We start from the raw sequence: 23,167 nt of genomic DNA, 5'->3' as shown, positions 1-23,167 counted from the left end.
CCAGCTGATTTGATCTTGCCCATTTTACATTACTGTCCAAAAGTCAAAATAACTCCAATCTTTAGTTCCCTTCAGCATTTCAGCGCAAAGGTATTTTGTTTAATTGCTCCTAGGGATGACAAAAATCCATACAGCTCACAACAAATCCTATACAAGAATCATGTAAAATAAAATGAGACAAACCCACCCAAATTGATTTCTAATAACCTGAATGGAGTAAGTGCATCTTCTTCAAGGCCCAAGGAGGCATCAATGTGATCATGAAGTGGTGGAAGTGCTTTGAGATTTGTCCAATACCACTCTATACACCACAGCAAAAGACTACCATTGCTGATGAAAAAATACAAATTCTACTTAGTCCACTATTATTTATTAACTAATTATATAAGTGTATCTATTGCAGTACATATGGTGAATGGTCTCAGAATTACAAAGGTATTTCACCTGTGGGCAAAGCTGGGAACGTTGAATTCTGTGCCTCATCGATTGCAACTGGACAGTACCTAACATTAAATGACAGGCTTAAACCGTACCCTTACTAATCCATTGGAGCTCCACTCCTTAATAAAAGACAATGCTGCTGCCTCCCAGAAGGCAGGGAGCTGAGCAAACAATATTGCAAAATAACCGGTGCAGTCCGAGTTCAAATAGCTATATTTTTTGAGGGAAGGGAAATGTTCGAAACAAATCTAAATCCGACAGAGTGCATCCTTGATTTTGTGAAGGTGGGCCTGCAGCCAAGTGCAAACGGAGGTGGCCTGTCAGAAATGTAACCGCCGCTCTCTGTAAATCATGATCAAATGTAGAAAGATGTACTGAAGGAGCAAACAAACGTATGCTCCCAAATTACAGCAGCTGATCATCCCAAACTTCCAAGATTTGGAACAGAATCAATTAAATGTAGATGAAAATGTTTTTTTTACTTGCTTCACGAGATGTGAGTATCATTGGCATGACTAACACATTTCCCTTGAGAAGGTAGTGGCGAGCTGCCTTCTTGAACTGTTGCAGTCCATGCGGTGTAGGTACACCCATAGTGCTGTTAGGGAGGGAGTTCCAGGATTTTGACCCAGCGACAGTGAAGGAATGGAGATATATTTCCAAGTCAGGATGGTGAGTGACTTGGAGGGGAACTTCCAGGTGGTGGGGTTCCCATCGATCTGCTGCCCTTGTTCTTCTGGGTAGTAGAGGTTGTGGGTTTGGAAGGTGCTGTCGAAGGATCCTTAGCAAGTTGCTGCAGCGCATCTTGTAGATGATACACACTGCTGCCACTCTGTGCCCATCATTGAGGGAGTGAACGTTTCAGATGGTGGATGGATTGTGGATCAAGTGGACTGTTTTGAGCTGGATGGTGTCAAGTTTCTTGTGTATTGTTAGAGCTGCATTTATCTGGACAAGTGGAGAATATCTCATCGCACTTGTGACTTAATTGTGTCTTGTAGACATGTAGACAGGCTTTGGGCAGTCATACTGATTTACTGGCTACAGCATTTCCAGCCTCTGATCAGATCTTGTAGCCACAGTGTTTACATGGCTGGTTCAATTCAGTTTCTGGGTCACCCCCAAGATATAGATACTGAGGGATTCAGCTCTTTTGTGTCAACATAAATGAAGCTATAAAATATCTAACAAATGGAATAAAGTGAAAGATTATCTTTAACTACACTGGATATTATTTTGATGAACTGTACAAATAGATAAGTCTCAGTCTGGATTTAGATTTAACTTGTCTTTTCCCCACATCCTGCGGGAACCGAAAAGGAAGACCCGGGGTGTGAGGCCAATGACATGACTTGGTGCACACTGGAACTGTAGCTGAATATCCCAATTTGCCATGTATGCTATCCCCTCCCCTCTCCTCTCCCAATCCCCTCCCCCCGGACAGTTGGATTTACAGTCCGCCCAGTTCCACTTCTCTTTCTTTCCCAGCACAATGGAGTCAGTGCCCGCTTTCACACTGAAATTCTGGACGCCTAAAGCCCGAATCTTTGCTGTCTTCACTTGCATGCTGCTCTCCCTGGCTGCGCTATGCGTCCTGCAGTTCAAACTGTTCAAACCCAAAAACAAAGACTTCTATTCTTTCCAGGTCCTGAGTTCCAAAGGGAAGCTCGTCTCCCTGGAAAAATACAGAGGCAAAGTGAGTTGCATCAGAAACTTGACTTCGTTGCATTTTAGAAGGAGTTTTTACACTTTAGTCGTTCTTTATAGAGTGGAGTGTGTAAATCTGTCAGCACTTGCTTTTATTTCATCACTGTCTGTTTAGTGTGTATGAATGTATTGTAGAAAGTAAATTAACGTCTGCATTTTCTTTCCAGTCACACCCATTACTTTGATAATAAGATTGATCTTTTGGTCGTGTTAAAATGCCCCTTTAGGATCTATTGCCCTGCATTGGCAGCAGCTATTGCTGTTAAAGTGTCGGTCGGCTTTTGCATCACCAGTGAGTGGATGTTTTGTTTTGTGCTCCGTCCCCTCCAGGCTTCTCTAGTTGTAAACGTGGCGAGTAACTGCGAGCACACAGACAAGAATTACCGGGCCCTGCAAGAGCTGCAGAGGGAGCTCGGGCCCATGCACTTCAACGTGCTGGCATTCCCCTGCAACCAGTTCGGAAAATCAGAGCCCGCCAGCAACTCCCATATCGACAGCTTCTCCAAAACCAGCTTCGGAGTCACTTTCCCCATTTTTGGCAAGATCAAAGTGTTAGGGAACGAGAGTGAGCCCGCATTTCGCTATCTCATAGGTAAGGCAACTTCAATCATACTAAAGCATGCCTTGTATGTCCACCAAAGAGTTTGGAATAAAACAATAATTTCCTTTGCCTACCTCTTCACAAGTTAAACGGTTTTTTTTTTTATTTCTGTCGTATTTATGGAAAAAGCAGTGCAAAACCAATGTACTGAACTTTAAAATCCATTTAACTGCCTGTCAGCTGTCTCTGCTGCTTCCCCTTTTTCACCAAGACAATCTCACCCAGGTCCCCTACAACTCTACTGCAAAACTCTCTTCAAATAATCAGAAAGGCTAATGGAATGTTGACCTTTATGTCCAGAGGACCAGAATACAAGGGAGTAGAAATTATACTTCAGCTATACAAAGCTCTGGTTAGACCACAACTGGAATACTGTGTTCAGTTCTGACTTTAGGAAGGATATCATGACCTTGGAGGGAGTGCAGTGTGACTCCAAGGGGTTAAATTACCAGGAAAGATTCCACAAACTAGGGTAGTTCTCACTAGAATTTAGATGTTAAGAAAGTTTTTTATTCCTTTATTCTTTCATAGGATGTGGGCATCAGTGTAAGGGCAACTTTTGTTGCCCATACCAATTGCCCTTGAACTGAGTGACTTGTTAGCCATTTCAGGGGGCAGCTAAGACCTACATTAATATGGGTCTGGAGTCACATGTAAGCCAGCCAAGATAAGGATTTTCTTTCCTCATGGACATGAGTGAACCAGATAGATTTTTGCAATGATCAATAATAGCTTTGTGATCACCATTACTGAGGCTGGTTTTATATTCCAGATTTATTAAGTGAGTTCTAGCTGCCAGAGTGAGATTTGAGCCCATGTCCCCAGAGCATTAGCCAGGGTCTCTAGATTATTAGTACAGTGACATTACCACTATGTCACCATCTCCCTTAATTTAACTGAAGTTTTCAAGGCGTTAAAGGGAACTGATAAAGTAGAGGGATAAGCCTCTGCAGGTAGGGGAGTTGAGGACTAGGTGACATAGTCACAGATAGACTCGATAGGCCTACTCCTGTTCCTATGTTCCTTTATTTTTCTCCAATCCTCCACCAATTCCAAGCTCTTCTCATCAATGAGACTTGTCTCCAGCTCCCTCTGCTTCATTTCTATTAAACCCCAGTGTACCTTCCTGGCTGCCATGCTAGCTGATGTAGTAAGACAATAGCAAAATACTGCAGGAAATGGAAATCTGAAATAAAAACAGAAAATGATGGAAAAACTCAGCAGGCCTGGCAGCATCTGTGGAGAGAGAAACAGAGTTAACTTCCTCAGCTCCTAAGAAAATTCATACAGACTCAAAACATTAACTCTGTTTCACTCCACAGATACTGCCAGACCTGCTGAGTTTTTCCGGCATTTTCTGTTTTTATTATAGCTGATGTAATAATTGGTTCCCTCCCTTCAGACAGTACCTCTCCATTTCAAAACTATTGTCGTTACAGTTCACTTCAAAAAACTAAGCTCAGCTCCCTCTTACTTCGCTAACTAGCATCCCTTTGCTAACCTCTTTTTTCCTATCCTAGGTCCTTAAACATGTTGTTGTCTCATAGATCTGTGTCCATCCCTCCTTGCTCGAATCTAGCCAGTCAGGTTTCCACTCCTCCCATAACATCAAACCAGCCCTAACTTAGGTTACAATTGGTACCCTTTATAACTGAGAAAAGTGCACCATGTCTCCTCATTTACCTTGGCCTTTGATACTGCCGATGACACCATCCTCCTCCAGCACCTTGCTGCTGAAGTTCAAGTTCATTTGACTACTGTCATTTATTTCTAGTCTTACTCTCCAGAGTCAGAGAATCTCTAAAAATGGCTTCAAATCTGATCCACACACAGTTACCACGAGAGATATTCAAAGATCCATCCTTGGGCCCCTTCTTTTGCTCATCTAAATACTTCCCTTTGGAGATATGATTGACAGACATGTCCACATTCACATTGATGACACCCAGTGCTACATCTTCAGTGCCAAATCTTTCCTTTGGCTTGTTGCCTATGTTCCTCATGCATATGAAGCTCCTTGGGATGTTTTTCCATGTTAAAGATGAGTTGTTAAAGGCCAGCACTGGCAGCCCTATCTTTAGCTATGTAGACCCTTAACTCTGGCATTCATTCCCTCAGCTTGTCCACCTCTGTATCTCTCTTCTCCTTAAAATCTACCTCTTTGGCCAAGTTTTTGGCTACCTGTTGTAATTACTTACTCTATGACCCAGTGTCAAATTTTGTGTGATAAAGCTTCTTTGAAGCACCTTAGGATGTTTTACTATATTAAAGGTGCTAAATAAATGCAAGTTCTTGTTGTTTTTCCTGGCCAATTTATTTTAAATGAGTTAACTCCTCTTAAAATAGTGGAACGAGGAATTTGGAACAAGCACATTTGATATTTATGCAAAAACATCGATGACAGAATTTTTTTATATTAATATTTTTAATGTAATCTGAGAAAAATGTGTCAGAAAATACCATGGTTTAATTTTAATTTGTGAGCTTCTGTATGATAAGGTACCTACTAGAATAACTGTAAACTACTAAATGTCATGTGCAAATGAAAGACCCCAGTGAACAATGTAGCTGTTGAAATAAATGGCACAATGAATTTTGATTTTTCTGTGTAATTACAACTCAGTCGATCAAACCTTTATCAGCAGCTTGATATTTTTACTGGTTAATCTGGTTGGAAAGACACATATAAGACAGATCTATGGGACAGCTAGATCTCTTCCATGATTAAAATAATTCCCATTATTCACACATCCGCATTATTTGATTCCAGAACAAAAATTAAATCAGTTAAAATAAATGCTTCATGTGACACTTTAATTTTGCACAACCTGAACATCATAAAGCCAAAGTAATCATAGAGGATAAGTATGGGTGGGCCATGATATATGATTCATATCCCACAGGTGAGCTGACCCAACTCAATAACAAGTTTCAGAGCAGACTATGGTGAGCATTATAAATGAAGGATACAATCATTTCCAACATAGCCTTCTCCGTTTATAACATGTGTCAGATGGGTCATTAAAAGGCTAAAAAAAAACCTTCAATGGAAAATAAGCTGATGTAATTTTAAGGGGGTTTTGCTAATGTCATTGTGTAACTATTTTTATTCCAAATTGTAATGTTATCTCCTTGAAATGCAAATTAAAATGCGCAGAGAACTAAGTGAGAGAACTAAGAATCAAGTGAACAAAACTTACAGGCCAACTTAGATGTCTGTGAAATCTCCAATGACTATCACTAAGCATTTTCTGCTTCCAGCTGTAAGCTTTTGCACATCAACTGTAGACAAGAAATCCCATGGAATAATCATAATTTATGCCAAACAGGGCTTTCAAGGCTGCAGTAATTTTTAAAAATTCATTTACAGGATGTGGGCATCACTAGCTAGGCCAGCATTTATTGCCCAAACCTAAGTGCCCTTGAGAAGGTGCTGGTGAGCTGCCTTCTTGAATCACTGTGTAGGTACACCCACAGTGCTGTTAGGATGGGAGTTCCAGGATTTTGACCCAATAACAGTGAAGGAATGGCAATATATTTCCAAGTCAGGATGGTGAGTGGCTTAGAGGGGAGCTTCCAGGTGGTGGTGTTCCCATCTATCTGCTGCCCTTGTCCATCTCGATGGTAGTGGTCATGCATTTGGAAGGTGTAGCCTAAGAAGCCCTGGTCAGTTCCTGAAGTGCATTTTGTAAATGATACACACTGCTGCCACTTGTCATCGGTGGTGGAGGGAGTTAACATTTGTGGATGGTGTGCCAATCAAGCGGTCTGCTTTGTCCTGGATGGTGTCAAGCTACTTGAGTGCTGTTGGAGCTGCACGCATCCTGGCAAGTGGGGAGTATTCTATCACACTCTTGACTTGTGCCTTGTAGATGGTGGACGGGCTTTGGGGAGTCAGGAGGTGAGTTACTCGCCGCAGGATTCCTATCCTCTGACCTGCGCTTGTGACCACAGTATTTATATGGATGGTCCAGTTCAGTTTCTGGTCAATGCTAACCCACAGGATGTTGATGGTGGAGGATTCAGTGATGGTAATGCCATTGAATGTCAAGGGATGAGTATTAGATTCTCTCTTGTTAGAGATGGTCATTACCTGGCACTTGTGTGGCATGAATGTTACTTGCCACTTCTCAGCCCATGTCTGAACATTATCCAGGTCTTGCTGCATTTGGACATGGACTGCTTCAGTATCTGAGGAGTCGTGAATGGGGCTGAACATTGTGCAATCATCAGCGAACATCCCCACTTCTGACCTTATGATGGAAGGAAGGTCATTGATGAAGCAGCTGAAGGTGGTTGGACGAAGGACACTACCCGGAGGAACTCCTGCAGTGATGTCCTGGAGCTGAGGTGACAGACCTCCAACAACCACAACCATCTTCCTTTGTGCTAAAGAAGACTCCAGCCAGTGGAGAGTTTTCCCCCTGATTCCCATTGACTCCAGTTTTGCTAGGGTTCCTTGATGCCACATTCGGTCAAATACTGCCTTGATGTCAAGGGCAGTCATTCTCACCTCACTTCGGGAGTTCAGCTCTTTTGTCCATGTTTGAACCAAGGCTGTAATGAGGTCAAGAGCTGAGCGATTCTGGCAGAATTGAGCATCAGTGAGCAGGTTATTACTAAGCAAGTGCCGCTTGATAGCACTCTTGATGACCCCTTCCATTACTTTACTGATGATCGAGAGTAGACTGAGGGGGCGGTAATTGGCCAGGTTGAATTTGTCCTGCTTTTTGTGTACAGGACATACCTGGGCAATTTTCCACATAGCCGGGTAGATGCCAGTGTTGTAGCTGTACTGGAACAGCTTGGTTAGGGGCACAGCAAATTCTGGAGCACAAGTCTTCAGTACTATTGCCAGAATATTGTCAGGGCCCATAATCATTGCAATGTCTAGTGCCTTCAGCCATTTCTTGATATCACATGGAGTGAATCGAATTGACTGAAGATTGGCAGCTGTGATGCTGGAGACCTTGGGGGAGGCCGAGATAATTCATCCACACCCGGATGAAGATTGTTGCAAATGCTTCAGCCTGATCTTTTGCACTGCTGTGCTGGACTCAACCATCATTGAGGATGGGAATATTTGTGGAGCTTCCTCCTCCAGTGAGTTGTTTAATTGTCTACCGCCATTCATGACTGGATGTGGCAGGACTGCAGAGCTTAGACCTGATCTGTTGGTTTTGGGATCACTTAGCTCTGGCTGTCATTTACTGCTTATGCTGTTTGGCACGCAAGTAGTCCTGTGTTGTAGCTTCAACAGGTTGACATCTCAATTTTAGGTATGCCTGGTGCTACTCCTGGCATTCCTACACTCTTCATTGAACCAGGGCTGATCCCTGGCTTGGCGGTAATGGTAGAGTGGGGGATATGTGGGCCATGAGGTTACACACTGTGTTCGAAAGTGCCTCATGGGTGCCCAGTGTTTAGTTGCTAGATCCGTTTGAAATCTATCCCATTTAGCATGGTGGTAGTGACACATAATACGATGGAAGGCATCCTCAATGTGAAGGTGGGACTTCATCTCCACAACGACAGTGCAGTGATCACTCCTACTGATATTCATGAACAGTATAGTACCTACAGCAGGCAGGTTGGTGAGGATGAGGTCAAGTATGTTTTTCCCTCTTGTTGGTTCCTTCACCAGCTGCCACAGACCCAGTCTAGCAGCTATGTCCTTTAGGACTTGGCCAGCTCAGTCAGTGGACATTGAAGTCCCCCACCCAGAGTATATTCTGTGCCCTTGCCACCCTCAATGCTTCCTCCAGGTAGTGTTCAACATGGAGGAACACTGATTCATTAGCTGAGGGAGGGTGGTACATGGTAATCAGCAGGAGGTTTACTTTCCCATGTTTGATCTGATGCCATGACCTCATGGAGTCTGGAGTTGATGTTGAGGACTCCCAGGGCAACTCCATCCCAACTGTATACCACTGTGCCGCCACCTCTGCTGGGTCTGTCCTGCCGGTGAGACAGGACATACCCAGGGATGGTGGTGTCTGGGACATTATCTGTAAGGTATGATTCCGTGAGGATGACTGTCAGGCTGTTAATTGATTAGCCTGTGAGACAGCTCTCTCAATGTTGGCACTAGCCCCCAGATGTTAGTAAGGAGGACCTTGCAGGGTCGACAGGGTTGAGCTTGCCATTGTCGTTTCCAGCATCTAATTCAATGTCAGTTTCATTCCTTATTGACTTTCTAGCAGTTTGATACAACTGAGAGGCTTGCTAGGCTATTTCAGAGGGCAGGAGTGGGTCCGGAGTCACATATAGGCCAGATCGGGTAAGGACGGCAGATCTCCTTCCCTAAAGGGTTTTAGTGAACCATTATGACAATTATTCATTTCATGAATAATTTCATGAATTATTTCATGGTCATCATTAGACTTTTAATTCCAGATTTTTATTGATTGAATTCACATTCCACCATCTGCCATAGTTGGATTCGAACCCAGGTCCCCAGCACATTACCCTGGGTCTTTGGATTACAGTATTTAATTAACTGGCTGGTCCAGTTCAGTTTCTGGCCATATAAATATGTGGAATAATCATACTGAAAAATACAGGATCAGAAATAACTACAGCCCATCTCCACTTCCTCAAATATTCTCCCTTAAATGTTTTACCCTATAATGTCTCAACTAACTCCTAGGCTAGACTGCCCCTTAACTTCACTGGCCTTTGTGCAAAACTATTACGCTTAAACCATGTATGCACCTTCTCTCTTCTAAGCTTAAGTCCATGTCCTCTAGTTCTAGAGTTTTGGATAATCTCAGAAATTTTATGAGGTTCAAATTATCTATTCCCTTAACAATACTTGACTTTTATCTCAGTTGAACTTTCTTTTCATCAGAATAACCATTTCCAGGATATTCCACCTCTATACATTGGGGTGTATTTTACAGGGGAGGCGGGACTGCTCGCCCCACCCGCCTGAAAGTAAAGTTGGCCAGAAGCCAAGTCCCTCTGTGCCAGCCCACCCTGCAGCCATAACACGCTGCAGACAGGCTAAATTGGTGAACAATGAGACTTGCATCCCTTACTTCCTCGAGAAAGTCCTACCCTCGGGACATGCTGGCAAATCCATCGCTCTCAGCAGTGCCGGAGACAGTAAGGCACTGCTGGGACTGCAGGAAGAAGGCCAAAAAGGAACATGGCTGCTCCAAGTAGGTAAGTTTGAGTTTTATGTCAGGGCCAAGGGAGGGGAAGAGTGGGGTTGAGCGGGGGCCCTGATGCGCACAGTGCACCCCCTAATATGGCGATCCCCATTCCTTCCCATCTTTGTTCATGCAGGCCTTTAACGGCCTGCCTACCTCTGCCCAATTGCCCATGCCAACTATGTTATGGCATGGGCAGTGTATTATTTAAGTCAATAGGCTTGTTACCAAGCCCAAATGACCCTTAATTATTTATTCACACACGGCAGGTGGGCTGCCAATTTCTGTGCTCACCCACCTAGCACATTATGGGGGTGAGTTCGGGGGTGGGCAGGCAGGTGGTAGGCTAGCCACCAGACATACTTCATGTGTCCCCACTGCCGAAAACAAATCGAGCCCATTACTTAAATTGCCTCAGCTGGTGGGTGTCAGTTTTGTTGCCATTTGTTGTACAGCCTCCAATGCCTGGATAATCTTGCTGTAGCGCAGCAGCAGAATTGTACACCGTACTTCAAATGTGGCTACACATGTTCGGCTTGAATTTATGTTTAATTCCTCTGGCTACACAAAATCAGACAACTGGCACACTACAGTACCAGTTCAGTTGGCTATAAATGTTGGGTCTCTTTGGTGCAGCCTTGGCAAACAGAGTGCAACTGAGTGCAGACTTGGGAGTTTGGTGAGAGAGTTCAGTGAAGTGTGGGGGGAAAGAGGTGTTTGTTTCCTTTTTCCATCTTTCTTACTCCATAGGAATTGGTTCTTGCTCTCCAACTGGGGAAGGGGTGAGTTAATATTAATCATTAATATTTGGTGAGTACCTGGTGAGTGGCTAAGGTCTGTTCTATTCCTACGGTTTAAAATAGTGTACAAATTGGTGGTAAAGTTAACAAAATACATAGTAAAGCAACATAAATAAATGAATAGTATAAGTAAGTAGTTATTTAAAACACATTAAGGATGGTAGGACAGGTGATGTGTCAAGGCTGCAGCAAGTGGGAGCTCCTGAATAACATTGTGATCCAGGAAAACACGTCTGCAGTAAGTGTTGCGATTTGAGGAAATTCAGCTCAGAGTCATTGAGCTGGAGGCTGAGCTGCAGACATTGCGACACATCAGGGAGGGGGTAAGTTACCTGGTTGCTTTGTACCAGGAGGCAGTCACACCACCTGCGATAGGGTCTCCTGATTTGGTCAGGGGCAGGAGAGTGAAACTGCAAGTGAGCCAGGTAAGGGGACCCAGAGGGCAAGTGAGCAGGAGTGTGAGCCTCTGCAATTGTCCAGTAGGTTTGAGGTTCTCTCAGCTTGTTTGGATGAGAGCGTGGGTTGCAGGGTGAATCAGCAAACAGACCATGGTACTGTATTACAGGAAGCCACTCAGGTGGGGTGAACAAAAGGAATGTAATGGTAGTAGGGGACAGTATAGTGAGGGGGATCGACTCTGTTCTCCGCAGCAAAGAGTGAAAATCTAGACAACTGTGTTGCTGCCTGGTGCCAGGGTTCGGGACATCTGCTCGGTCTGGCGAGGAACTTGCAGTGGGAGGGAGAGAATCTGGTTGTCGTGGACCATGTAGGTACCAACGACATTGATAGAACTAAGAAAGAAGATCAACATAAAGAGTATGAGGAGCTAGGTATTAAATTGAAAAGCAGAACCTCCGGTTTGTGGGGCACTGGCATCAGTACTAGGGAAAGCGGGGGCTGTACTGTTGGGGTGGTCTACAGCTGAACTGTGCTGGGACCAGGGTTCTTACGAATCACACAACTAGGGTTTTATTCTAAATATTGGGGGCAAGGAATCAAATGTGGAAAGAAGTGGTATATCAAAGAGTAGAGACAAGGTAAGAGAGGCGAATAGTAAAATGGGAAATGAGGGTTGGAGAATGGCACAAAATATCAAGATGTGATGTCACAAAGATTACAAAAAGACTAAACTAAAGGCTGTTTCTGAATGTGCGAAACATTCATAACAAAGTAAACAAATTGATAGCGCACATTGAAGTAAATAATATCTGATAGTCATTACGGAGAACTGGCCTCAAGATGACAAGGACTGGGGTCCTGAATATTGAGGAGTATCTGACCTTTAAGAAAAATAGGAAGCTAGGTAAAGATGGAGGTGTAGCATTATTAATCAAGGATGACATTTGTGCAATAGTTAGAGATGACCTTGGTTCAGCGGATCAGGATGTAGAATTGGTTTGGGTGGCGATAAGGAATAGTAGGGAAAAGAAGTGACTAGTGGGAATGGGCTGCAGGCCCCCTAACAGTAACCACAATATAGGACAAAATATACAAGCTGAAATATTGGGTGCTTGTGATAAAGGGACAGCAATAATCATGGGTGACTTTAATCTACATTTTAACTGGAAAAATCAGATTGACAGTAGTAGCCTGGATGAGGAGTTCATAGAATGCTTTTGAAATAGCCCCTTAGAGCAGCAAGTTCTGGAACCGACTAGAGAACAGGCTATATTAGACTTGATATTGTGTGATGTGACAGGAATATGGTTGAATTTTACATCCAGTTTGAAAGAGGGAAGAGTGAGTCTAAAGCTAGTAATTTAAACTTAAATAAGGGCAACTATGTGGGCATGAAAGCTGAGCTAGCTGAAGTGAACTGGGATACTAGGCTAGAGGATAGTTCAATAGAGAAACAGTGGCAGACATTTAAGAGGATATTCCAGAATTCTCAGAATAAGTACATTCTTACTATAAAAAAAATTCTAAAGGGAGGACCCACCATCTGTGGTTAACTAAAGAAGTTAAGGAAAGCATCAAACTTAAGGAAAGAGCATATAACTGCGCAAAGATGTGTGGCAGGTCAGATGATTGGTCAGAATATGACGAATGGCAGAGAGTGGCTAAAAGATTATGTAAATCAGAAGAAAGAAATTAGAGTATGAGAGGAAGCTCGCTAGAAATGTAAAAACAGATAGCAAGAGTTTCTACAGGTATCCAAACAGGAAAAGAGTAGGTAAACTGAGTGTTGGTCCTCTAGAGACTGAGAATGGAGAATTAATAGTAGGTATAAGGAAATGGTGGATGAAATGAACAAATATTTTGCTTCTGTCTCCACCATAGAGGATACGAAATACATTCCAGTAATAGCTGTAAATCAGGAGGTGGAAGGAAGAGAGGAACTTGGTGAAATTACAATCACTAGGGAAGCGGTGCTGAGCTGAGCAAACTGATGGAGCTGCGGGCTGACAAGTCTCCGGGTCCCGATGGATTACATCCTAGGATCTTAAAAGAAGTGGCTAATGAGATAGTTAATGCGTTGGTGTTAATTTTCCAAAATTCCTGAGATTCTGGAAAGATCCATCAGACTGGAAAGTAGCAAATATAAGCACTCTATTCAAGAAGGGAGGGAGGAAGAAAACTGGAAACTATAGGCCAGTTAGCTTGACATCTGTTGTGGGTGAAGGTATTCGAGTCGATCATTAAAGAGATTATAGCTGGGCGCTTAGAAAAACACACGGTAATCAGGTAGAGTCAGCATGGTTTTTTGAAAGAGAGGTCATGTTTAACCAAGCTATTAGAGTTCTTTGAAAGAGTAATGTGCTGTGGATAATGGAGACCCTGCAGACATACTGTACTTGGATTTTCAGGGGGCATTTGAAAAGTTGCCACATCAAAGATTATTGCAAAAAATAAAAGCTGCTAGTGTAGGGGGTAACATATTGGCATGGGTAGAAGATTGGCTGGCTGGCAGGAAACAAAGTATGCAAAATTGGGTCTTTGATTGGCAGGATGTGACCAGTGGGGTCCCACAGAGGTCTGCTCTGGGGCCTCAACTTTTTGCAATTTACAACAATTCTTAGATGAGGGATGTGAAGGCATGGTAACTAATTTTGCAGATGACACAAAGATAGATAAGAAAGTATGTTGTGAAGAAGACATGGGAGTTTGCAGATGGGTATAGATAAGTTGAGTGAGTGGGCAAAAATCTGGCAGATGGAGTAGAATGTTGGAAAAAGTAAAGTTGTTCACTTTGGCAGGAAGAATAAAAAAGCAAAGTATTACTTAAACAGAATGAATGCAGAATTCAGAGATGCAGAGGGATCTAGGTGTTCTCTTGCATGAGTCACAAAAAATTAGTATGCAGGTACAGCATGTAATCAAGGGGCAGAATTTCCCCCCCCCCATTGGGGGGATTGGGTCCGCGCCGCCATTTTACATGGGTGGACCAATTAAGGCCCGCCCAACGTGACGTGCGCCCGGAAGTGCAGAGTGCCCCCTGTGCGAGCAGAGGGGAGGGGGATTCCCTGTGTCGGTGTCTGCGCTCTTTCGCTCATTTGCGCAAAAGCGCGCAGAAATCTCCCTGATGAGGCATAGAGCTGCCTCAGGGAGATTAGTTTAAGTTCCCAAAATTTTAATAAAGAGAAGAAAAAATTTTAAGACATGTCCCCTCATGTGACAGTGTCACATGAGCTGGGACATGTCAATGAACTTTAATGAAAAAATTATTTAATTAATAAACCCTTCATGAAACCTCATCTCGCCCGTGGATAAGGTTCCATGAAAAATGCAAAGGCCGCCTGGGGGCCTGCCCACCAACCTTAAGGTTGGACAAGCAGCTCAGTTTATTAGTTTAATTGATATTTAACTGGATTTAACAGGCCTTTGACAGTTCGGCGGGCGTGCAACTGACTCAGCTGCGCGCCCGCCGAACTGAAAATCTAAATGACACACGGTGACGGGACACACGCCCGACATCACCCCGTGTCATTTTACACCTCAGCAAGCGGGCCCTGCCCCACCTCGCCGAGCCGAGAATTCTCCCCAAGAAATCTAATGGAATGCTACCCTTTATTACAAGAGAAATTGAACATCCAAGTAAGGATGAAGATGGTAGTAAGGATTTTCTGGATGAGTGCAGCTCCAACAACACTCAAGAAGCTTGACACCATCCAAGATAAAGAAGCCCGCTTGATTGGCAACCCTTCCACAAACATTCGTTCCCTCCACCACCGATGCACAGTAGCAGCAGTGTGTACCATCTACAAGATGCACTGCAGAAATTCACTAAGGCTTCTTAGGCAGCATCGTCCAAACCTACAACCACTACCATCTAGAAGGACAAGGACAGTAGATACACAGGAACACCACGACCGAGAAGTTCCCCTCCAAGCCACTCACCATCCTGACTTGGAAACATATCATTGTTCCTTCACTGTCGCTGGGTCAAAATCCTGAAACTCCCTCCCTAACAGCACTGTGGGTGTACCTACACCACAGGGACTGCAGTAGTTCAAGAAGGCAGCTCACCACCTTCTCAAGGGCAATTAGGAATGGGCAATAAATGCTGGCCAAGCCAGCGACGCCCACATCCCGTAAATTAATTTTTTTAAATGTTGTGCTTCTGTTATACACAGCATTGGTAAGACCACATCACTGAGTGGAGTTTTGGTCTCCTTATTTTTTTCTTCATTCATTCGCGGGATGTGGGCTTCACCAGGTTGACACCTCTTTTTTAGGTATGCCTGGTGCTGCTCCTGATATGCCCTCCTGAACTCCTCATTGAACCAGGGTTGACCCTCTGGCTTAACAAAAACAGAAACAGAAATACCTGGAAAAACTCAGCAGGCCTGGCAGCATCGGCGGAGAAGAGCACAGTTGACGTTTCGAGTCCTCATGACCCTTCAACAGAACTAAGTAAAAATAGGAAAGGGGTATCAGCTTACATTTCACCCCTCTCCTATTTTTACTTAGTTCTGTTGAAGGGTCATAAGGACTCGAAACGTCAACTGTGCTCTTCTCCGCCGATGCTGCCAGACCTGCTGAGTTTTTCCAGGTATTTCTGTTTCTGTTTTTGTTTTGGATTTCCAGCATCCGCAGTTTTTTGTTTTTATTTTTGACCCTCTGACTTGATGGTAATGGTAGAGTGGGGGATGTGCCAGGCCATGAGTTACAGATTGTGTTCCAGTACAATTCTGCTGCTGCTGATGGACCACATGAGGTCCCACAGCACCTCATGGATGCCCAGTTTTGAGTTGCTAGATCTGTTCGAGATCTATCCCATTTAGCACAGTGGCTGTGCCACACAACACAATGCGGAGTATCCTCAATGTGAAGGCAGGACTTCATCTCTACAACAACTGTGTGGTGGTCACTCCTACCGATACTGTAATGGACAGATGCATCTGCGGCAGCCAAATAGGTGAGGATGAGGTCGAGTATGTTTTTCCCTCTTGTTGGCTCGCTCACCATCTGCCACAGACCCAGACTAGCAGCTATGTCATTTAGGACTCAGCCAGTAATGGTGCTACTGAGCCACTCTTGGTGATAGACATTGAAGTCCGGAGTACATTCTGCACCCTTGCCATCCTCAGTGCTTCCTCCAAGTGGTTTTCAACATGGAGAAGCACTGATTCATCAGCTGAGGGAGGGTGGTACATGGTAATCAGGAGGTCTCCTTGCCTGTGTTTGACCTGATGCTGTGAGACTTCATGTGGTCCAGTGTCAATGTTCAGGACTCCCAGTGCAACTCCCTTCCGACTGTCCGCCACCTCTGCTGGGCCTGTCCTGCCGGTGGGACAGGACATACCCAGGGATGGCGATGATGGTGTCTGGGACATTATCTGTAAGGTATGATTCCATGAGGGTGACTTTGTCAGGCAATCTCTGAGACAGCACTTCCACTTTTGGCACTAGCCCCCATATGTTAGTAAGGAGGACTTTGCGGGGTCGACAGGGCTGAGTTTGCCATTGTCGTTTCCGGTGCCTGGGTAGTGGCTGGGTGGTGGTCCATCCAGTTTCATTCCTTTTTTTGTGACTTTGTAGCAGCTTGTTACAACTGAATGGCTTGCATAGACATTTCAGAGGGCATTTAAGAGTCAACCACGTTGCTGTGGGTCTGGAGTCACGTGTAGGCCAGACCAGGTTAAGGACAGTAGATTTCCTTCCCTAAAGACCATTAGTGAACCAGATGAATTTTTACAACAATCAACAGTGGTTTCAAACTTTTAATTCCCGATTTTTATTGAATTCAAATTCCACCATCTGCCATGGCGGAATTCGAACCTGGGTCTCCAGAGCATTACCCTGGGTCTCGGGGTTACTAGTCCAGCAACAATACCACTACGCCATCACCTCCCCTTTAAGGGCAGATGTACATGCGTTGGAGGCGGTTCAGAGGAGGTTTACTAGATTGATGCCTAGAATGAATGGGTTGTCTAATGAGGAATGTTTGGACAGGCTGGGTTTGTTTCCACTGGAGTTCAGAAGAGTGAGGGTTGATTTGATTGAAGTATATAAGATCCTGAATGGTCTTAATAAAGTGGATGTGGAAAGGACTTTTCCTCTTGTGGGTGAGTCCAGAACTAGGGGGCACAGTTTTAAAATTAGGGGTCATCCTTATAGGACAAGGAGGGAGGAAGGGATAAACCAGGGAACTACAGGCCAGTCAGTGTAATCTCAGCGGTGGGGAAACTATTGGAAGCAATTCTGAGGGACAGAATTAATCTACACTTGGAGAGGCAGGGATTAATCAAGGACAGTCAGCATGGTTTTGTTAAGGGGAGGTCATGTCTGACCAATTTGATTGAATTTTTCAAAGAGGTGACCTGGTGTCTAGATGAAGGCAATGCATTTGACGTAGTCTACTTGGACTTCAGCAAGGCTTTTGTTAAGGTCCCGCATGGGAGACTGATAACGAAGGTAAGAGCCCATGGGATCCAAGGCAATTTGGCAAATTGGATGCAGAATTGGCTGGGTGGCAGGAAGCAGAGGGTGATGGTCGAGGGGTGTTTTTATGACTGGGTGCCTGTGTCCAGTGGGGTTCCACAGGGACTGGTGTTGGGTCCCTTGCTGTTTGTGGTATATATAAACGATTTAGACTTGAATGTAGGAGGGTTGATCAGTAAGTTCACGGATGACACAAAAATTGGAGGAGTGGTAAATATTGAGGAAGATAGCCTTAGATTACAGGAGGATATAGACAGACTGGTCAGATGGGCTGATCAGTGGCAAATGGAATTTAATCTGGATAAGTGTGAGGTGATGCACTTGGGCAGGACAAACAAGGCACAGGAATACACGATGAACGGTAGGACCCTGGGAAGTACCGAGGATCAAAGGGACCTTGGTGTGCATGTCCACCGGTCCCTTAAGGTAGCAGGACAGGTCGATAAGGTGGTTAAGAAGGCATATGGGATACTTGCCTTTATTAGCCGAGGCATAGAATATAAGAGCAGGGAGGCTATGCTGAAACTGTATAAAATGCTGGTTAGGCCTCAGCTAGAGTATTGCATGCAGTTCTGGAATCTGCATTATTGGAAGGATGTGATTGCACTAGATGGAGTGCAGAGGAGATTTACCAGGCTGTTGCTTGGGCTGGAAAGTTTTAGTTATGAGGAGAGATTGGATAGACTGGGATTATTTTCCTTGGAGCAGAGGAGATTGAGGGGGGGACATGATTGAGGTGTATAAAATTATGAGGGGCATAGATAGGGTAGACAGGAAGGAAGTTTTCCCCTTGGTGGAGGGATCAATAACCAGGGGACATCGTTTTAAGGTAAGGGGCAGGAGGTTTAGAGGGGATCTGAAGAAGAATTTTTTCACCCAGAGGGTGGTGGGAATCTGGAACTCACTGCCTGAAAGGGTGGTAGAGGCAGAAACCCTCATAACATTTAAGAAGTATTTGGATGTTCACATGTGATGCCATGGCGTACAAGGTTATGACCCTAGTGCTGGAAAATAGGGCTAAAATAGTTAGGTACTTGTTTGACCAGCGCAGACTTGATGGGCCAAAGGGCCTTTTTCTATGCTGTAGACCTCTATGACAGCGATAAGGATTTTTTTTTCACTCAGAGGGTTTTGCGACTTTGGAGCTCTCTGCCTCAGAAGGCAGTGGAAATGGGGTCATGAATATCTTTAAGGCAGAGGCAGATAGATTCTTGTTAGGCAAGAGAATCAAAGATTATCGGGGTTAGATGGGAATGTAGAACTCAAAACACAGACAGTTCAGCTATGATCTTATTAAATGGCAGAGCAGTCTTGAGGGGCCAAATGGCCTACTTCTGCTCCTATTTCATATGTTGGTATGTTTAATGTTTGTTTCCATGAGCTCTCCACAAATGCTCACAGATCCTGCTGTTCTGTTGTGTTATGTAGCCTAGGACCATTTAGATTATATTCCCACTGTTTATTTCCCTTCCACAGTCTCATGAGCTTGTGTGTGTCCATAGCAGTTATCATTCTGCACTCATCAGCCTCTTTCCCAACCTACCCAGATCCCCCAGCTTCCTCTTTCCTATTTGAATAAATGCTCGTTCTTCCCAGTTTGGTGTCATCCATAAACTTAGCTTTGTTTCTTATCTCCTTCTTCAGATCATTTATATATACTGCAAGATGCAATGGCCACAGCATTACTCATTTTGGTTCGCTGTTAATGACCTCTTGCTATTTTGACACTAGTCAATTGCTTTTTCTGGTTTAGCCAATTGTAAGTTGATCTCAGAAGTTTGCCTCCTGACCTGTACCTTCATAGCCACAAAAACTAATTATATGCATTGCTTCTTTTGTTTAAAAAAAAAACTTTAGATACTACAAAGATGGAACCTCGATGGAACTTTTGGAAATACCTGGTTAACCCAAGGGGTCAGGTGACAAAAGTCTGGCGAACTGAAGATCCCATGGCAGCCATCAAACAAGAGGTGTCAGAATTAGTGGCAAATATCATATTGAAAAAAAGAGACGAATTTTGAAAAAGAACAGCTGTGTCTGGCAGCTACCTCTTGCTATGAATTTCAAAAAGAGTCATCAGACTTAAAGCTCACAGACCCTGTTGCTGTTTAACTTGGCAGTGAACTTCACTGAGATCCGAAATATCCAAATGCATGAAAGTATTGTGGGATCATATTGAATATTTAAATCTAAAATTATTTAGTCAGGTGATCAGCTTTTCATACAGTTCCAAATATTTATACATACTTTAGTTACAATGGGAATAAGTCATCATTTTACAGTGAGCTAAAAACCCATTGAAGTTCACATGACCTGCTTTGCTAAATATATATATGTCTCATAATACCTTTGAAAGATACCATTCCAGCATTGAGGTCATTGTGAACTGCTGTGGTAATCCTAAAGTCAATTTAAATTGTTTATAGGTGTAAAATAAGATAACCACTAAGAATGAACAGATTACCTTTTCCAATTGCAATTGATGTTCAATGCATTTACAATAGTATAAATCAGCTATGGTTTCAAATGAACACCTTTCAGGTCTCACATAAGTAAATGCATTGTATGCCTTTTGTTTAAAGGGACACTGGAGTGTTACATACATTGGCTCAGATCCTGCAACAGACAGATTAATGTCACAAACCCTAGATTACAAGTCACCATATTGGCTACTGGAAATCATTGCAGTGAAGCAGATGTGCTCCCTGCTCCAGAGGACACAGTTTATTTGGCACGATTACCTACATTTCTGGAAAAAAAAAGTTAATAGCAAACATTGGTTGATAATATGGCCATCAATGCATAAGTAAATGCATCATCATTTGCAATGCAGCATGGAAGTCATCTTTTTTTTGGATGACAATTCCCCTTAAATATCTAGATACACCAGTTAAGTAATAGTTGTTCACAGTTTTTGCACGTGTTACCATCACACCTGATCACTGGGTTTATGTTCCACACCACTGCAACATTAATTTTCAGATTGTACCTTCATATTTTAATTCATGCAATCTAATTCATTCATACCTCTGCACTATTACTGGTACAGTGCTAGTTTAATATCATATTTGTACACATTCCTGTGTGTGGTCCAATAATTTTTATTATTAGTTCCAAGACTGACAGTTTGTGTACCCAAAGAAAATCTTCAACTTAAGATCTGTTCCCTTCAGCACTTAAATAAATAAATACAGGCTAGGGATATTCCGATTCTGTAAAGTAAACCTTTGTAATGCACTCCTTATGTTATGACACTATCTCAAAGAGAGCACTTTTTTCACCGTAATTCTTGTATTGTCCTTTTTCCTATGTGATGCCAACGCTCAATAAGTCATTAGCTGTGTTGTATATTTGATAAAATAGCAACTAGGCAAGTGTGAAAAAATTAATGCACATTCCTAGTGTTCTGATGATTTTCATTAACTGCTGACATTCCTCACACTTGTGATTTATGATTTAAGGACCTCATGTTTGTAACAATTCAATTTGGATGAATGATTTATCAGTATCAAAGAAACAAAATTATTCCTAGAATGTGCTTCATATCACATGGTCTGAGGAGATTTTCTCATGATTGCAATTGAACCTGATTATTCTGTCAGCTGTGATACAAGTCGGGGTCAGTTAGCTCAGTTGGCTAAAAGGCTAGCATGAGGATCCAATTAATGCCAACAGCACGGGGTTTTATCCCCATTCTGTCTGACATAGACTCAGGGCCAACCTCCTCACTCTACCCATGGTTAAAAAATCATAGCACTCGGCCTTGTTTCAGCAAATAATTGCCAAGGTCTTGCCTTTGGGCAGAGATCGCAAGAAGAATGAACAACTGCAGCATCCCCAGGCTCTCAATGTAGCTAATGAAGCACTTTGAGCTTGCTGGGCAGTCACTATTTGGGAGGATTGGGGAAAGGCCAACACACTACTTGTGTCTATCTTGAGATGACAAGAGGTTTAGGAACCGCTCCCACCTACCACCACCCCGCCGCCATCACCATCCCTCTCCCCTCCCTCCCAGGAACTGCTCTATTATCTCCATGTCTATTTTATTCCTTTCCTCTTTCACTGTTACTCTGCAAATATCCCTTACATGTTACTTTGTTACTCCTGAATACTCTATCTGTTGCTCTTCCCTTAGTATGGTCCTTTCTTCTAATCTACACTCTCCCTGGTACTTTTCTGCATCTATTAATTTCTATCTCTGTTTCACTCTTCAATACTCTCCTCTGGACCCAAGCAATGAAAGATTGCAAGCAGAAGGATAGTCAGGGCTGCCACTGAAAGGATAGCTGCAAATAGAATAAGCGGTTGGAGCCAGCATTGGTGGACATTGAGCTTGAAGTCATCAGTTATGTGCTGGCCATTAATCTGCTACACATGCACGTGTATTGTTAACATTGACCCTGGATTACAGAGATGAGGATGGGTATAGTATAGCTTGCTTAACTGAGAGGGATGTGTTCAGGGTTGGGACTGTTAACTTTGATGGGAGCAAAAGGCCTCAGGATGGTGGAATGAGTAAGTTGGTCTATAAGGGTATGATTTTTCTTTGAATTTCAGGTAAATTACTGTGGTTAAGTTATGGACTTAATGCCATATTGAATTTTGAGAAATTAATTAATATGATGCGCTCTGTATTCAGAAGCTTTCACTGCTTCTGTTCAAAAACAACAAATGTGATTGACATTTCAGTACCCCAAATATTAACTGTGATGATATAAAAAATAGAAGAAGAACTCTGAAAGGTGACACATTTCCAGTTTATTAAATAAAAGGTCAAATATTTGATCTGAAGAAAAATCTCTCTGTGGCAGCCCTGTTGTGCAGGATTCTGTTTGGAGGAATGGTATTTTAATGCATATCACAATGTGACTCCTATCCTTGAGCTTTGTATAAAATATCTTCAAAAATCAATAAACATACTTTATTTTGAATGTTTGTTGTGTTTTGAGTAGTATCATTGGTGTGAGCTTGTATTGCACACTTATCAATACACTGTAGGAGATGTATACTAATATGCTCCAATTTCCATGAACAGAATTGATCCTGCGACTGTTGCAGTGTTATCAGATTGCCTGTCCAATATCAGGGTATCTGTAAGCCAGAGCTTCTTCCTTCTTGATAGTGGGAAGACCAAAGTCATCCTTTCCAGCTGAAACTCGTGCCCTAGTCCCTGATCTTACTCCTTACCAATGTCACTTAAACTCAGCCTAATAGTGTGCAACTCAGCATCCTACTCAGCCTTTATCTGAGCTTTTAATTCCATCTAGACTACCATCAACACAGCCTACTTCCACTTCACATACATCACCCAATTTCTTCCCTTCCTCAACCCTACTGTCACCGAAACCCTTGATCTACAGCTATGATTCATCTAGACTCAACTTTTCTGATACCTTCCTCATTGGCTTTCAGAGTTTAATCAAATAAAAAATTCATTTTATCAAACCTCCATTGCCCACATATTTTCCTCCTCCAAATCTCTTCACAGACTTTCTCATTCTGGAATCCTCAACCTCCAGCAGCACTTATATAGGACAATGGTGAGGCCACACCTGAGGACTAGAGCAGGCTGGAGGGGC

At 43.2% G+C, this 23,167-nt stretch overlaps 1 protein-coding gene across 1 annotated transcript; it reads left to right on the top strand.

Moving 5' to 3' along the window:
* Window positions 1–1,875: 1,875 nt before the first annotated feature.
* LOC144685363 (putative glutathione peroxidase 8) lies at window positions 1,876–20,872 on the top strand. The gene is made up of 3 exons (XM_078549770.1): window positions 1,876–2,137; window positions 2,479–2,740; window positions 19,446–20,872. The coding sequence occupies exons 1-3, from the start codon at window positions 1,934–1,936 to the stop codon at window positions 19,607–19,609; spliced, it is 630 nt and encodes a 209-aa protein (XP_078405896.1). The 5' UTR covers window positions 1,876–1,933; the 3' UTR covers window positions 19,610–20,872.
* Window positions 20,873–23,167: the final 2,295 nt, after the last annotated feature.

This window comes from Cetorhinus maximus, chromosome 1 (assembly GCF_964194155.1).
Source record: "Cetorhinus maximus chromosome 1, sCetMax3.hap1.1, whole genome shotgun sequence".
NCBI classification, from domain to species: Eukaryota; Metazoa; Chordata; class Chondrichthyes; order Lamniformes; family Cetorhinidae; genus Cetorhinus; species Cetorhinus maximus.
Note: the sequence above shows the minus strand (reverse complement) of the source record. Positions and strands in the feature narration are given on the sequence as shown.

Excerpts from the sequence above, each read along its gene's own strand:
- LOC144685363 (XM_078549770.1), top strand. The coding sequence starts at position 1,934 with ATGGAGTCAGTGCCCGCTTTCACACTGAAATTCTGGACGCCTAAAGCC. Across the intron at positions 2,138-2,478 it reads TGGAAAAATACAGAGGCAAA|GCTTCTCTAGTTGTAAACGT; the intron begins GTGAGTTGCATC and ends CGTCCCCTCCAG. Across the intron at positions 2,741-19,445 it reads CGCATTTCGCTATCTCATAG|ATACTACAAAGATGGAACCT; the intron begins GTAAGGCAACTT and ends AAAAAACTTTAG.